Source organism: Neophocaena asiaeorientalis, unplaced genomic scaffold (genome assembly GCF_003031525.2).
Source record: "Neophocaena asiaeorientalis asiaeorientalis breed wild unplaced genomic scaffold, Neophocaena_asiaeorientalis_V1.1 scaffold51, whole genome shotgun sequence".
Classification (NCBI taxonomy): domain Eukaryota; kingdom Metazoa; phylum Chordata; class Mammalia; order Artiodactyla; family Phocoenidae; genus Neophocaena; species Neophocaena asiaeorientalis.
Window position 1 is genome coordinate 4427761 of NW_020173335.1, and position 17506 is coordinate 4445266.

The 17506-nt window shown below is 42.9% G+C and overlaps 1 protein-coding gene across 2 annotated transcripts; it reads left to right on the plus strand.

Annotated features, from left to right (window-relative positions):
- The first annotated feature begins 6404 nt into the window (after positions 1–6404).
- Positions 6405–14729, plus strand: ASIC5 (acid sensing ion channel subunit family member 5). 2 transcript variants are annotated; one of them, XM_024746193.1, is made up of 4 exons: positions 6405–6554; positions 6766–6934; positions 12779–13056; positions 14077–14729. In XM_024746193.1, exons 2-4 carry the CDS (start codon positions 6795–6797, stop codon positions 14118–14120), a joined length of 462 nt encoding a protein of 153 aa, XP_024601961.1. In that variant the 5' UTR covers positions 6405–6554; positions 6766–6794; the 3' UTR covers positions 14121–14729. The 2 variants fall into 2 exon arrangements, with proteins under 2 accessions (XP_024601961.1, XP_024601962.1); XM_024746194.1 differs by having other exon boundaries at positions 14080–14729.
- Positions 14730–17506: the final 2777 nt, after the last annotated feature.

Below are 17506 nucleotides of genomic sequence, written 5' to 3' on the forward strand. Positions count from 1 at the left end.
CACAGCTTATAACCCTTCTTTAGAATAGTTCCCAAAGGTATGAAGATTATGGGAAATCAATATTTTTGTTCTCAGTCGTTGGAAGGTAGGTACGTTTCTCCCAAATGTTCTACTGCGCAAAGAGATAAGAGATCAGAGTTGAGAAAAGAGACAGGAACATGAATTGCCAGTACAATGTTTGGATAATTTGACGCTCTCCGGGTAACCTTGACCCAAGTGACACGTGATTTTGCAACCTCCTGGACCTGCAGGTTAAGCATTAGTGGAGCCCGTCCCTACCTTGACCAATTTCAGGAACAGTTGCAATGCCGGGAAGAAAGCCCCAGAGGTGCTTATACAGAGGCTGTTTCCCTGGTGGCGTCGCAGCAGCTGAGTGACAAACAAACCTCCCACAGACTGGGCCAATGGCAGGTGTGGCAGAGCTGAAGGGAGAAACTCACCAGCAGTCCCCCCAGCCTTTCATTTTCAGAAGGTTGAACACACCAGCCGGGGATGGCTTTTTGAACATATAAATAATTAGGATATATCCGAGGTGCATTTAATATGAGATTGTTGATGATGGTATTACGGATCTGTAACATTTTCCTGTGTGCATTACTCCTCTGTGCATTACAAAACAGTTGCTTCCTATTTTTAAAAATCGAAGGATGGGCATTTCATCTAATCAGTGCACAAAAATGCAAATCAGAAGAATTCTGTTTGGATAACAAGTTCAACATCTTATTAAATATCATAAAAAAGGGGCTTCCCTGGTGGCACAGTGGTTGGGAGTCCGCCTGCCGATGCAGGGGGCGAGGGTTCGTGCCCGGGTCCGGGAGGATCCCACATGCCGCGGAGCGGCTGGGCCCGTGAGCCATGGCCGCTGAGCCTGCGCGTCCAGAGCCTGTGCTCCGTGGCGGGAGAGGCCGCAGCGGTGAGAGGCCCGCGTACCGCAAAAAAATAGAACGAAGAAACAGAGTCTGTGACTCGATTTTGTGTTGATCCAAGAAGTTTTGTTTCTAGTATATCTGCTAGAAAAGAATAAAATAAATATAGCAGAGGAAACTGAGTTATTTAAAAGGAACACCCAAAAGTTAGCATGTCTATATGTCGCCTTACCACTCTCTTTATAACCACCCAAGTAACTGAGAGCCAAAATATCATGAACTCTATCTCCTTTCTACAGCTAAGTATTTTCGTGCTTTAAATTGATTGACCTGAGTACAAAACATCACAAGTTTGTATTCTTAAATTAACAATGTTTTTCGTCTAAAATATATTTTTGAGTTACTAACTTTAATAGATAACTATTGAAAATGAGACAGTAGTAAATACAGTAAATTTATTTCCATTAGTTCTTCCGGAAAAGGTGCCATTTTAAACAATTTTTTAAAAATAGCAACTATGGAAATAGGTTTTAATGTACAGAATAATAAAGCAATTCTTTAATTTTTTAAAAATAAGGGAGATCAGAAGTTAAAGCTCTACTTTAGAGAAGAATGCCAACAAAATATAGAAACATAGAAAGAGAATATCATCATTTTGTAAACACCATAGCAATAATTAATTAAGACGAGACTCACTGATTCATACTAAAATCACTGGGTGAAAGGCCGGGGTCGAGATAGGCTGATCTCCCACAGATTACTTATTAATTACAAAGGGAAAAGGTACGTTTACAAAGGAGAAAGCTGACTGACACACCTTAGCCGAGAGATCAAGCTTATTGTCACCAATAGGAGGAGAGACTGAGGTCATGTGCTCTTCGATGCGATGATTTGTGAAGGGCACTCATCCCCGTGTGGTTCCAGCGACCCTAAATACCAGACCTGAGCCTAACGACGAAGAAGAAACTGTACAACCCCAACTGAGAGGCATTCTGCACAACATCTGACATGGATTCTTCAAAATTCGCAACGTAATGAGAAGACAGAAAAAAACCAGGAAGCAAAAAATAAATTAATGGGTAGGGAACTGTTCCGGATTAAAAGTGAATAAACGGAAATGACAAGGAAATAAAACCCATAATCCTTGATGGGATGTTGAATTGGGAAATTAAACATTATAACGTTTGATTGGGGAAGAATTTAGAAATGCTCAGTATGAGATGTGTACTAAATAAGAGTGCTGGATCAAAGTGAAGTTTCCTGAATGTGATTTTTATATCTTATTTACACAGGAGGATGTCCCTTTTCTTAAGCAAGAAGAGGAAGTTTCACTTAACGAGGAAGATAAAGCAAATGTGGGAAAATGTTTAAAGTTAATGAATTACAGTAAAGAGTACATAGGTATTCACTGCACAGTTTTTGCAACTTTGCTGGAAGTTTGCATTTTTCAAAATAAAAGGTTGGAAAACTTGCAGTCGTTTTCTCATATCACAATGGCATGTGTGTAACGAAAGCAGTGCAAAGCTAGGGCAAACTTCTTATTCATTCAACATATTTCCCGACGGCTTCCTGCCTACCAGATGGGTAGATCCACAGCACATACAACGGAGCAGCCAAAGAGCCCGGATCTCGTGGGATTTACACTCTTCCTCTTCGGGTCTGAGCTTTCTCCACTGTTGAATGAGTGAGGGTGGCAGTGACTTAGAGGGTTGGCCTTGGTGGCAACATAGGGTCCCTTTCTGCACGAAACGCTATCGTTTTAGGTCTGTGAATTTATTTGCTTTGAATAGATATGATAGAGTGGCTAATTTCTTCCATTTAGTATTTTATAGAAAATATTGTAATGAATAGAAAAACACTAACCCACAATGCTTACATACAGGGCATAAAGAAAAGAGCGGTTCTGGTTTTTGTCTTAATACAAACCCACAGCAAGGCAGCATTAAAGCATTTATTAAGAACATGCTAAGCTGTGAGTTTGCTTTGTTTTTCCCTTCCAAGATTATTAAGAAAAATATCTACTTCCAATACAAGAAAAGGTATTCTTTACACTGTCTTCCTTTGCAGACCCTGTAGTCTTATCAAAGCTGTCTAAATCCAAAAGAGAAGTTGCATCACTATTAATGGTTATGCGTTGCCCCAAAGAGATAGTAAAATACAAGTTTTAATTCAAAGCTAAATTTAAAAGTAGTAGCTAAAGATAACTTTTATGTACCTTTAGCTGTATGCCTATTCAATCGGATCAAAAATTTTATTAAAAACACATAAGATTTTTTGAAAAACACCATAAAAATGTGTCTGTATAACTGGTGGTGGGCCAGAACATACTTCTCTAGACACTGCATGAAATTCTTTTTTTTTTTTTTGCGGTACGCAGGCCTCTCACTGTTGTGGCCTCTCCCGTTGCGGAGCACAGGCTCCGGACGCGCAGGCTCAGCGGCCATGGCTCACGGGCCCAGCCGCTCCGCAGCATGTGGGATCTTCCCGGACCGAGGCACGAACCCGTGTCCCCTGCATCGGCAGGCGGACTCTCAACCACTGCGCCACCAGGGAAGCGCTTATTTCACGTTTCGCAGTCTTCCGTGGTGATGAGTGGTTATCTGCTGCTGATGCTACTTGTGCAAGGGTGGTAGATAACACTAATTCAGAACCTCTAGATTCTCCCTGGGTTTGGCTTTGTCATTGAATTCCCCATTCTTTTGTTTGTGAGCATGGTGATGGGAGAAAGCTGAGGATGGATCTTTGGCCAAAGGCATCGGCTCTGCAAACCAAGGGCATGAGCGGGGGAAGCAGGAGGAAGGAAAGCGGGAGGGTCTGTGTTTTTATTGAGCTACTTAGAGAGTTAATAACAAAGAAGCAAGCAGAGGTCGTTGCGGGGGAAGGATGCTGGGCTTTGGTTTCAGACAGGGGCGATGCAGGCAAACGCTGGGGTAGGGGCGGCATTTCCTTGCCAGGCAAAGAGGGAGTTCAAATTTACTACAAGTCGCCACAGGAGAGGGAGGTGACGGTGAAATACTTTTTAAACGAGCGGAGAGGAAGAAAAGGCAACAATGTTCACCCTAAAGTCGAAGAGACATCGATGAGGCGGTGTCAGAGCCCTGCAAGCGAGAGCAACCAAAATTACCTATTTTATTTTTACTTTTACTGTTCAAAACCATTCTATTAAAGTATAGTTGGTTTACAGTGTTGTGGGAAATCATCATTTTTAAATGTCACAGAAGAGAGGAACACGTGAGCAAATAAAAATAAGAGGCTTTTTAAAATTGTATTCTTTATCAAGTAAAGGATAGGCACGACGGGAGAGACCTTGCTGGCCTTCTTTCCTTTCTGTGTTTCACTCTCTTTTTTCCCTTTGCCCTGAGGCCCTATGCGGAAGCAACTAAAGGTTGTGAGCTAGAAAGAAGAGGAAGTGAAACTGAAAGGAACGTCAAGAAAATTTCTGGTTGTGCCTGAGCCTTGGTTAAATCATGGTGCAGGTAAAATATGGCTTTGTAGGGCCTCTTTCTCTCTCTCGAGTTTCCTTCCAGCGCTTTCCCCCCAGGGCACCCATGTCCCCCTGCCCAGGTGCATTATTGGCCCCCCGCAGGCAGTCTGTTCCCAAACTGAAATCAGTCAAAGACTCTGCGCCTGGAAGTCCAGTGTCTGACTGACAGGACACTGACATGTAACCTCCAGGAATGCTGTGGAAAGATGCTAAGAAGAAGAAAGGAAGGGCGGCTGGCAAGAGCAGTAAGGGCGATGAGGTAAGTCAGGAGCGCCTGGATTTTAACAGACTGAACCTGAAGCTGTGATTAACCCCAGGGAGATCTCTCAAAGGGAGAAATGCATACGTCGTGGTAAGATTGACCCTCTCCCTGAAATCTTTAATTGGCTGCTTGGGGAAGTCTCCCTAGGACTTTCGTTTACATCTCTTGAAATTTCTTAGTTTGTTTCCATATAAGACTAGTTTCAACTTAGAGTCCTGAGTTTCCAAGAAAATACTTGTGACTCGTGCATGTTAATGGTTAGAGGTTATATACTTGTAAAATGTTACCGTGGCGCTCCTAAAAGGCTCTGAGATACACACAATTCCTCAGTTCTGTCAGGAGATGGTGCCATTTATACGCAACAATGCATATTCTCCAGTTTATGATTTAATATAATAAGTTCTAATAATTTCTCAAAAGTGTTCATATGAACCAATAATTAGGCTTTGTGCTTTACTGAATTTGAATGCTTTCAGCAATCATTTCTTCTCGAGGAAATATTCTCTGTTGCTTCATTTTATCATTTTCTTTGATCACTATTTCTGTTTAAAACAGTTTCATCTGTGATTTAGAAAGAAACTTCAACAAGGAAAAGACGTCTTTGTCCCCACAGATTTCACTCCAGCTGCATTTGGATTCAAAGTGAGGTGAAGAGAGGTAGAGTTAAAAACTAAGGAGACGATCTCGGGTGAGTCTCCTGAGATTCAATTAGCCTGGTCAATTAGAGGTGATTCTAAAACCACAAGTATTCGTAGAGGTTGTCCCTCTAATTCTGAGAAAATGGTTGCCTTAATTATGTTTTCTGGCTTCACTCTACCATAGCTTCTCCCAAGTCCATAAATGCCCATAGCTGGTTCCGCCGGCGTTTTTGGTTTGCAGATTATGTGCTTTATGCGGCAAAACATAGCGACACAAACATTGAAACTGCCGCACGTTTCACAGCCTCGACTGCTGTATTTTATACCAAGGCCACAACATGAGTGGCTGTTGGTGAAAATTGGTTAGACCTCAAGGACTCCTGCTTGCTGACATTGGGGATGGAGCAGACTGAGAAAGCAGAAACCCAGGCTGAGAAAGGTGTAAAATCCTCAGAACAGTTACAATTTTCATCTCTAAAAGCGAGAAATTAGCAAAGGACACGGGGGTTATATTTTTCATTGGGGAAATTTGACCTCCAATATTCCTTGGATATAAGTCATACAGCTTCTGCTACTTAGGAAAAAGTCATTCATATGAGGAAGTCGAATACATGTAGCTTCAAAATATTCCTATATGCTAGAAACTGTTTTTTGTTTTATTTTGTTCGGTTTGGTTTGGTCTGATTCCTATTTATCACGTGCCCACAATTTTTATTTTAAAATACAGCAAGACTTGTTCGATGTTCCTCAGAATGCTTCTGTAAAGATCAGTATTCAATGCAAGGGCCACTTGTAATAATTCCATAAGAAGTATTATTGGGAAAGTAAGAAGTTTCCTGCTTTGTAGGCTGCTAGGCTCTTTATTAAACCAGTTCTAATTAAACCAGTTCCTCACAGTAATACATCCCCTTGTTTCTTCACCATTCATCTAAAACAAGACTTTTGAAAACTCATTTGAAACCCTAGCAAAAGATAGAGAACACTCCAGGAAAGCCAACACAGTTGTCAAAGGGTAGATTTGTATTAAACGAACTGATTTTTGTGTGTTTGTTTTTTTGCGGTACGCGGGCCTCTCACTGTTGTGGCCTCTCCCATTGCGGAGCACAGGCTCCGGACGCGCAGGCTCAGCGGCCATGGCTCACGGGCCCAGCCGCTCCGCAGCATGTGGGATCCTCCCGGACCGGGGCACGAACCCGCGTCCCCTGCATCGGCAGGCGGACTCTCAACCACTGCGCCACCAGGAAAGCCCAAGAATTTCTTATTTCTAACAAAGATCTGGATCCAGTGACTCCATGAATTCAAGGGTAACGCCTTTGTTTTATATTGTCTCCTCTGATGTATTTATACTAAAATGTAAATGAAATATAAATACCACTTGTTAAGGGGGCAGTGATTGAACTTGTTAACCACTGTTTTAAACATTGAAAGTGAAATGATAAAATTTTAAAAAGCTCTGTCCTCCCCACCGTGAAGTAACCCTCTTGTCTGCGTATCCTGTGCTAATCTTCATTTCAGACCACACTGAAGTTAGGGGATTATGTACGATGGGAACACATAATTCCAGCTGCCCTGTTCCCTGTGAAGAAACAGAATACCCTGCTGCCATTTCCCATTCTGCTTTTCTGAGTCAAAAAGCTTTGAAACATCTTTCCAAGAAGTTGAATCAAAGCCAGCAATATATCAGGTAATCGTTTTAGTCTTGTAAATTATTTGCAATTAGCATACATATTTTCTTTACTTTCAAAGGCTCAGGAAATGAAATTCTGATCAGTCACAGGAAGCCACAGCTTACAGCAATGAATGGTCAGCGAAAGCTTAGAATTTGAAACACAGAAAAGATCGTGTCTTTCGATCCTTTAATTTAATTTAGTGAAAAGTAAAATGAGGTCTGTATGAGTAATTTGCTTATGACCTTGCATTTTTGGACCAACTGGGGAACAATGCTGACTGATATCACTTAGTGTGAAAGCGTGAAGTTCCTTACCTGTATATTGTACAGTCTGAGTCTTCTAATAGCTGTATTAGGGGGAATACAAATTAGTCTCATTTTACAGATGAGGGAACTGAAGTTACGGCATTTCAAGTAACTGTCCTGTGAAGGTCCTTAGAGGTGCACAAAGAATTTATGCCCCAAACCTATGCCTCTGGTCTCCATATATTTCCACAGAGACATATCACTACAGTTTTGATGGACTGGAGATTATACTAGGTCTCTTCCTGCTACATCACACTACCCGTCGGGACTTACAAATCAAACTTCGTAAAAAGCTCTTTTTTAAAAAATCAGGGAGCAAATGTAGCATTTCTCTTTGTATCTTATTTATACTTTTAAGCTGAGGGCCTGAAATAACAACATAGTACATTTGGTGTTTGTACTTATACGTATTATAATAAAGTAAATTCACTAAATAAAAGCTGATTTACTTCTGGACAGCCAAGTATCTAACTTTGAAAGAATGTTTTGATTCCAGTTTTAAGCTGGTGTTTATTTTAATGAAACAAACAAACAAAAAACATGCTCCCTGTGTAAATGCCTAGACAATAAAGCGATCTTTCAAATCAGGAAGAAAACGTCTTTTCTTTAAGACAGGGTGGATAGGATAGCACTTCAAACGCTTGGCAGATAAAACGATGGAAAGCTGGAAGATTTGCAGCTATATCTCCGTGAGCACTTCTGTCTCCAATCTAGATGTCTCTGTATTTCATTTTAATATGGGAAACTGATGTACTTATAGTGTTATTCCTATTATACTTAAATGTGCCTGAGAAGAGCACTTCGTGTGACATTTTGGCTGGAAGGGATCTTCTAGGTTTCCTGTTTGGCCTGCAGAGAACGTAGGCACCATTTTGGAGACATACTGGTGAACCAGAAAAGAAACCCCTCGTTATACAAGGCAACCTTAGCGAACACGGCTGGGTTTTTTCTCCTAAACCTTGTATTATTGTAAGTAGGTATGCGATCAACCTTATCGTGTAACTGCACGCTTGTGACCAGCAGAGGCCAGTATCAGGAAGGCTAAGGCAAGGGCCTGAACAAGTACAGCTGGACTCAGGGGCGCCCAGATCCTAGACAGAGCCGGGGTTAGGGTCACACATATAATTAAAACACCGGTTTGTGCGCAGGGACCAGAAATCAGAGAACGCACATACAGTTTGTCAGGAAAGCAGATACAGGATCTTAGCATCAGTAGGATTGAAAACACCCCTAATTTAATTACGAAGCCTGTATGTTTCTTCTTGGGGCACAAACCAGCCCCAGACTATGAGCAGTACAGAGCCCCACGTGGCAATTGCCGGACTCTATTACGAAGCTGGTAATAAGCTTAGCCTGACTGAAGCAGGCGATGGGGAAGTGAATCGTGGCTGCGTTTAGTCCAATTTCATTAGCAAAACAAGATTTTCTGTTTTAATTGAACAAATTTTCAAGTAAAACGTGTATAAAGTGGTTTGCTTTATGCAAAACAAATCTATTCCCCTTAATCCAGCACTCAGACCCAAGCACGTGAAAGCATCTTTTCAGTGTTTAGTAAATGCAATAAACACTCTGTTTTTTCTTTGATCTTCTTAGCCTCATTAAAATCCAGATTTTATTTCATAATTGCGCCTCTCCTGACATAAACAAATATTCCTGGGCTTAAGTCCTGAACGATGTCGCCATCACCGTGAGGTGTAGATTCAACGAGACCCAAATTAGTGGGCAAGTCACACACCGCAGAGAAGCTGAGTAAACCTCGGGACATTTTTGTAGGGGACGAATTTATCTTCTCGCAAAAACACAAATGGATAATGCTGGGAAATGGCTATGAGTTTTGTGCTTGGGAAATTACACAGTGTTATCGGTTTACATGCAAATTACGAGCACAGTGGAGCACAGAAAGATTGCAATATTACTAAAATTTCTGGACTTCCAAAATAACTTTATTACTTCCTTCACTTTGGCAACCGGTTCATTGTTTGCAAATATTACAATACCCCCCTGATTAGCTATTTAAGCACAGTACATTCTCCTGTTACCCAGGGTTAAACCAATGGAAATTAATTAAACATATTAATGATATATTTTGAATTAATTATATTTGGGAATCTTGATTTCTAAACAGTAAACCATAAAGAGAGTGATTTACAGCCATGCTTCTTAGATATACTAAAGATATCACATGATTCCGGGAAACATTGCTAATGGGATCTATTTTTTTTTTAACTTTTTATTCTATATTGGACTATATAGTTGATTTACAATGCTGTGTTAGTTCCACGTGTACAGCAAAGTGATTCAATTATACATATACATATATCTATTCTTTTTCAAATTCTTTTCCCATTTAGTTATTACACAATAGGATATATTCTTAATGAAATTATTGCTGTGTCTGAAGACCATCAGGTTTCCAGTTTCCACCTCAGCTTATAAAACAGGTTAATGTGCACTTATCTATTCATTCCTGGCTTTCAGTTTTGACTTGTTCCCTTACTTGTCCGTTTCACAAATAGGTCATGAGTGCCTAGTGTGTGTCAGGATTCCAGGGTGCCCTAAAAACTAGAGATACCTCCGTGCACAAAAGACAAAAGCCTGCCTTGCTGCACTCACTCCCCGTGGAGTGAAGATGGACAGTAAATCCGTGAGGGCGTGTCAGTTGTGCTGAGTGCCGGAGAGGAAAGGGGCAGAAAAAGAGGCTGGAGGAGCCAGGTAGGGTCAGAGGGAGGGTTGCTCTCAGCCTGAAGATTTGTGATCAAGTAAGATCTTCCTGTGAAGGTGACAGCTGAGCAGACCCAAGCCAGTGGGTCTCAGACTTTTCAGTGTCGAGATCCCTTTGCGTTCTCATAAATCACTGAGGGGTCCAACGAGCTTTTCTTCATGTGGGTTTTAAGTAACAATATTTGCCATATTACAAAAGTAAGGTGTGAATTTTTTATTTTTTGATTCATTTAAAACAATAATGAACGTGCTATACGGTGATGTAAACAAAAGTTTTTTTTAATAAACAGTGACTATTTTCCAAAAAAAAAAAATTTAGGAAGAGGAGTGGTGTTATTTTAGGATGTTGTAGGTTTCTTTGGTGTCTGGCTTAAGAGAGGAGAGCTGGACTCTCATTTTTGCATTTAGTCTGTTGGTTTATGTCATTTGGTTGGAGAACACAAAGAAAACCTTGCGTCGAACAGAAGCACTGCCCGAAAAGAGGCATATTTTAATAGTCTTTATGGGTAATTGTGACACTTTTCTTTGATTACACGTCAAAACTCAACAAGAGTAGCTTCTCGCGTGTTAACTGTACTGCATGTCTGTGGTTGCCCCACAGGACTGGGGTCAACTCTCCACTGAACATTTGGTGAGGCTGCTGGGGTTTACACTGCCACACGTGCATCAAGAGGGTATGAAAAATGTACTTACTGCTCACATAATGACACTTTCTGGGAAGAGTAGTGCAAGCTCCCAGGCAGAACCTCTCCTGGTTGGAGAGAACGAGGAAAGGCAGCTGGCTTTACCTGTCCTTGTGGTTTTGAGGTAGGACGTGCACGAGCGATCCCAGATGAGGGTCAGAGTCTGTGTGCTTGAACTTTCCCAGGTGCCGAAGCAGGAAGCGCATGGCCTTCTCATCAGCTGAGCTCTCTGGGGACAAGAAAAGGGCAGGCTGACATTTGGAAGCTGTGAGCACCGAAATGTCAAAACGTCTCAGTGAACTTTTCGTACTCAATTGTGTTGATATTCATTGATATCGCACTTTGGATCTCTTTCTCATGCATGATTTGGACATGAGAAGAATTCTCTGGGCTATGCAGATTTTCCAAATATTGATCCACTCTATTATATAATGCACATTTCAATTTAATACCGTTACTTATCCTGCCATAAATGTCTTTAAAAGTTGAGCTGTCAAGCTCATCATAGCAGACATAAATTTTCCAAGATTCTCACTTCAGCGTAAAAGTTAAGCTTGAAATTTATGTTGACTGCCAGTCTCATCTGTTATGTTTTTGGTGCAACAGCTCGTTTTGTTCATTATGAACAAACGTCCAAAAGAAAATAAAATAATTTATTTACTCTGTGAACCTCCCTAAAAGATAACGGGGACCCGTAGGGGTCTGCAACCACACTTTGAAAACTGCTGACCTAAAGGCAATGTAAGAGTTGGCCTCGATATTCATGGGGAAAGGACGTTTCAGGAGGGAAAACCACACGCAGAGGAAGGGCCTAGGCCGACAGCACGCCTCGTGTGTGGGTAGAATAGCTTGGAGCTGGATGTGTCAACAGGCAGAGTAGGTGATGGCCAAGGATGGCCCGGGCGTGGGTCGCTGGCGGACAGAACTCTCTCAGGGCCACAGAGGGTTTTCCTTGGCGTATTCTGGGACGTCTCTGGGGAGTTTGGAGCAGGGGAGTGATTGATCTGCAAGTTGCACAAGTATTATGTTGGTTCTTGTGTGAAGAGCAAAGAGTGAGTATCTATTGAGATGGAGTACGCCAACGTCAGAAGCAGAAGGACCAACCAGAAAGCGACTGGAAAAATCCAGGTGAGTGATGATGACAGCTTAGGCACAGGTGGTAGCAGTGAGTGGGTGAGAGGTTGGAATCTGGGCATATTTGAAGATAAACCAAATATTTATTGATGAACTGGCTGTGCAGTGTTATTGCATTAAAATGGGGAAATAGCAAGAGTTTGGCTCGGAATATTTGCAATACCTATCGAACAGCCAAGCAGAAATACCAAGAGGCAATTCAATGTACTAATGAGGTTCAAGGTGGAACCTGAGCTGGAGACGGCGAGGGTTCACAAGTTATTTAAAAATGTTGTTTAGCTACTCTGGTCACATATAACGACTTGCAGAATATATTAAGAAAGCAGAGTCTCTGCCCTAATATATTAAGAATGTCAGGTAAATGACTACCATTCATTAAACACCCAGTATATGCAGGGTCTGTGCCAGTTCTGTCCATACGTAGTTTAATTGCTTCTTGCCAGTCTAAAAGCCCAGCCACAGACGGAGCGCCGAGACTCAGGAAAACGGTGCGCCTCCTCCGGGACCCCGTAGGTCACACGGGACGGGACCAAGACTTGAAGTAAAGTTAGACTCACACTCAATGTTTGTAAGTAATATACCCAGCGGAGATTTACATCTAATGTCTTTTTCCAGTTTCTCAGCAATAGAGCATAGAAAAAGTACTGGGTCACGGGGAAAATTCTTTTCCCTAAATACCAACAAGATGAGAATGCCTTCCAAGCAAAGCCATTGTGATTAGTACTGAAAACAGTGGCGTGTCTAATTCAACACTAAACAGCATCTGAACCAAAAATACATATTACCTTTGTCAACTAGGAATTAAACGCAGGCCTGAGGATCTTCAGCTCAATTCACTCTGTTGGGATTCCCAGGGACAATCTTGTGAACATTGAAATAAACCGCAGTGACTTAAACTATAAAATAACCCAGCAGCAAAAAGCAGTGAGTGTGTCTGAGTTACTTGGTAAGTGTTTTTTCGTGTTCCTCAATTTAGAAAAAATTACGTCAGTGTTTCTTTCCTTTCGCATTTAAGGTTTAGCCTATCAGTGGAGGAAAGGGATCCACAGGGCTTGTCATTCGCCTGCCGCGTAAATCTGACATCTTTCCAGCCCCGTGAGTCGCCTGCAGCAGACTCACAGGGGTGCTCACGAGTAAAGGCCGGGGCTCATCATGTCCTAGTCACACTCAGCATCTCCTTCCCCTCAGACGTGCCCCAACCCACGTCGGGGCCGAATGTCAGCGACGAAGACGTCTGCCCAGAACTCCAGGCAGATTGGGCTGCAAAGAGCCCGAACAAACCTGAACTTATTGGTAAGTGCTGAGCACCCTACGTTCCTTCCGTCCTTGGCAGATGTAATTGCTGATTTCCTGGATCTCACCGCCTACTCGAGGAGGTCGTGGAGGAGACAGAAGAGGGCATCGGGCTCAGGCAGAGTGAGCGCAGTCAGGCCCTGGCAGCTGAGCCCCTGAACGGGGAGGAAACACACAAATTCCTCAGTGCTCACAAAACAGCATCGTCCTAGGCACGGCCCAGGCAAGGAGCAAAAGATTAATAACGTACCTATTTAAGAAGGCAGTGCTACAGCAGTGAAATCCATAAAGACAAACGAAGGTGGTGGGTACACGGGGCTGGGGGAGGGGCGAAGAGCTAGTGCTTCACGGGGACGGAGTTTCCGCTGGGGAAGATGAGAAGGTTCTGGAGACAATGGTGGCGACGGTTTTACAACAATGGCTCTGTGCTTCATGCCTCAGAGCTGTACACTTAAGACTGGTCCACATGGCAACTTTTATGTTATACCCATGTTACCACAAAAAAGCACGAACAATAAGGACACATAGATGTTTAGAATTTCTTAAAAAGAAGTCAGTACTGCGTTAATATATTGTCGTATAACGAAATACTGCAAAAAGAAATCGTTTGGACACTTGAGGTCACAATGGCTTGGAAATTTGTTTCTGGAAAGTATCATTATCCAGTAATGCCGCCCTAATGTCCAATTTCTGTTCTCCATTCAGCACTCAGAACTGAATTTGTACTTGTCTAGGAGGTTTCATGAATTTGCTGAGATTTAACATCCTCCAAAGTCTTCGAGTTATATTTCTGGAAATGGATTTTATGTTTGCCTTTTCTCTCTTTCTTCTGAGAGAATATTACGACATATTAATTGCTGTTGCATTACTTATACCAAACAATATGATACCATTAACTCTTATTCATATATCAGTTACTATTAACTAATTAGCTTCAAATAATTTAAAAATTAGTAACGTTTAACTTGCTTTTCATGAAAGAACATGATTTATTCACTTTCTTTATTGGTTTTATACCAGCAGATCTCGGACGTCTGCTGGGCCTATTTTGTGGGCCAGCGTGATTACGATTACAGAAATCACTGAGTATCTATTCGCCAGTTTCTACTGGGTATGCATTTTGTTCTTGCTGGAGATCCCTGAAATGAGCCGGGGGGCTGCTGCACCTCAGATTCATCTAGGGAACAAAACCAGCACACAGGAATGCTGATGTCCACTTAGGACAAAATCTTCTGCTGTTCTTTTCATGATACCTTCAGATTGACTCGGGACTAACTCACTGCTTTGTGACTTTATGTTATAGTTCTGGGGGTTCTGTAAAATCCATTGTAGATGCTATCTCTTTATACATATCTTCATCTCTGTCTGTGTCTGTATTCAAGTATATATATTAATTTATATATAAAAAAAGAAACAGGCACTGCCTTGTTTTTTGGGGGTTTCTTTTCCACCGTGGAATTCCCTGCACCTAGAACAGTAGCGATTACGTAGAAAGCATTTTGGAAATATTTTTTAATGAATGGAAGCTTGAGTAATGGAAAAAGACATACTTTAGGGCTAACTGTATAAATCAGACCTGATAAATAAACTATATTTGAGGAAAGAAGATACTTGTTTATTCAGGAAATAATACATATAATCTGTTCTTTATAAAATTCTGAATTTTTTCATTTTCAGGAAAATTCAACATGATTTATTCTCTTTTATCCGGAGAGTTCAATTTTATAACTAACTTTTGGAGGGGTAGGATCTCTATTTCCTACACAGGTGGAGACTTACAATAAATCTGTTTGAAAGTAAAGTTAGATTTGTAGTATGTTGGGAGAACACGGTGTTTACCATTTCCTCCAATACCTCCACATACTTCTTTAATCTAAGGAGGAAATTCAAGTCTTGCAATGTTCTCATTGCCCCTCGGGCGATCAGTCTACTTCCAGCCTTCTTCTCTTGTGAGCCTGGTACTAAATGTGCCATCGAAGCAGCACGTGGTAACAGGCAGGCCAGGGGAGAGAGGGACCACGTGGCTGAAAAGTGCCATCGCCTGCCTGTGAATCTTGCTTTCTTCTTTTCTTTGAGTAAGAGATCAAGCGCAGATAACGGGAGGGTAAACACCACGGGATGGAGAAGACTCTTCCGGACGAGCGTTCACCTTCAGTTGGTTGCCGTGTTCAGCATTCACACAGTTCCCCAGAGTTTCAGATGTATGGGTGCTACTTCTTTTAGGATTGACAAAGGTAGGAACACAGAGAGTCCGTGCTTTAAAAGTCAAAATTGCAGCTCTGTCACCTGCAGAAAAATGGACTAGTCCTCCCGAAGCATTTGATATACTGTAGGGACAAGCAAGCCTAGGTTGGCAACATGACAGCCAGTGATGGGTCACCCTGGAGTGATACAACGCGGAAGCAAGGGATGGTGGTTGCCGATGAAGGCTTGGGCCCCTGATACAGACCTCCTCTTGAGGAGGGATGAGGCCACATAGGAACCTGAAGCTGTGGCAGGCGGTATCCTAAAGCCGAAAGGACAAGGCTGCCGCCGTGGACGCGCTAGAATGAAACTGCGGATCGGGGAGGAAGAAGGAAACAGACATCTCGTGATGCATTTATGATACGAGATAGAGGGCGGGCCATTATTGGCTTATGGCTTAAATAAGTCGGTTTCACCTTTGACTCCACTTTCATTTGAAAACCTCTAGAACTGCCCAGTTTCCACCCACAGTGACTATTTTCATTTAACTAAAGCGTACGTCGTTTTGGAAGTATCGTCAAATGGATGTAGGCAGACTAGAGTCTCTGGCAGAGACCTAATACTGCATCTCGGCATAAAATACTGGAAATTTAGGACCGTCTCTCACCAGATGCAGCAACCAGCTAGAACTCTTTCAGGAGTCAATGGTTTGTGTGTCACCAGCCTTTGGTGAAGACAGATCCTGAAACTGAGATATCACATCACTCTAAGCCCCTCAGTGACTGCACGGTCACGGGGACTTTTCAACAACGAGCAGCTCAGCAGCGATCACTGGTGCAGTGGAAACGGTGCTCGTGGGAGCACATTTGACGGCGGCTCTGGAGGGGTTGGAGGAGAAGAACATTGTGCCCTAGAGCAGCTTGTAGCTGTCCGTTTAAAGCCAGTGACAAAATCCCCCAGCGGCCAGCTCCTACTAAATAGCCTAAACGTCAGGATGCCCTCTCTGCTGCAGGAAAGGGGCTGCCTGAGGCACTGGTGGAAAACCCCTGACTGAAAGGTGTCAGTCAGTCTGGAAACCAGCCACCCTTCCCTCTTAGATGTAAAGCTGGTTGCACAAGGGCAAGGGTAAGTCCACACAATAGGCAAAAGAGAACTCATCCAGAAAGTGAGGCTTCGGATTCCCACCCCCGGACTAATGCTTGGATATTTACAGACTAACGTATGGCCAATCAAACGGGCCCCCAGTAACTGAACGATTAGGAACATCTCTCCACGGGGAAGGCAATTTTAGAAATCTGTGTTGGAACTCTGAAGGAGAATCAGAGTGGGTTATCGGATGCCCTCCTGAAGACCCTGCCGCTGACTCAAAAGGAACCTGGAATGCGAAGGCTGAGGCGCGCTGATTCTGGCCCCAGAGCTGGCTACTCGGTAGATGAGTGTAAGTGAGCACAGAGGTGTCCACGCCTCGTAATGATGGGTGGGAAGATGGCGTGTTGCTTTCCCATGCGGTCAGGCACAGCTGTGAATGCTGAGAGAAAAAGGACTGCCTTACAAGGCTCTGGGTAAGGTGCTTAAGAACAAGGGTTGGCAGGTAGGTTGTTAGAACCCTTGCCAGTAACCCCAGTGGCTTCAAAGTGGTTCTGACTGGAATAGGCATGATTTCGACTCTGGGCTTGATTACCCTTTGGCTGAATCCCGTCCCTTTAAGGGCTTGAAGCAACAGATTGTGTTTCTTTGATTCTACCAACTACATTTCATGGACCAAGGTGACAGGTCACTGCTGTCAATGTACCAGAATGGGGAGCAGTTCAATGTTGTCTGGTCTTAGTATGTCTCCTACCACCTTCGAGCTGGACTCAAAAGGCTTTTCCTAAAAGATGGAGGGACTGTGGTCGAGTCATGAAGAGTTGATCTGACTCTATGAGGAATGGTAGAGGAGGAACATCTTTGAAAAGGGTCCTTTCCAAAGAAAGGGGATGGGGATGAGAGGGAGGCTGGAGGACGCTGCAATCACGCAATAACTTCCTCATCCCTAAACCACGTTTCTTGTTTTCCTGGATCTAGTTGTCCCAGGTCGAGGGTTACACCTGTGTGTCCCGAAGAAGGAGAGAATCACCACGTGAACGGTTGACACCACGATGTCAATTCGTCTGAAAGTGTAAATATCCCTAGGGGAACAGATGTGCTGACTGAGGTTGCACATGACGTGGCTGACCTAGGACTGCCCGGAAGAGCTGGCCTCCGCCCATGGCCACGATGGTCCCGG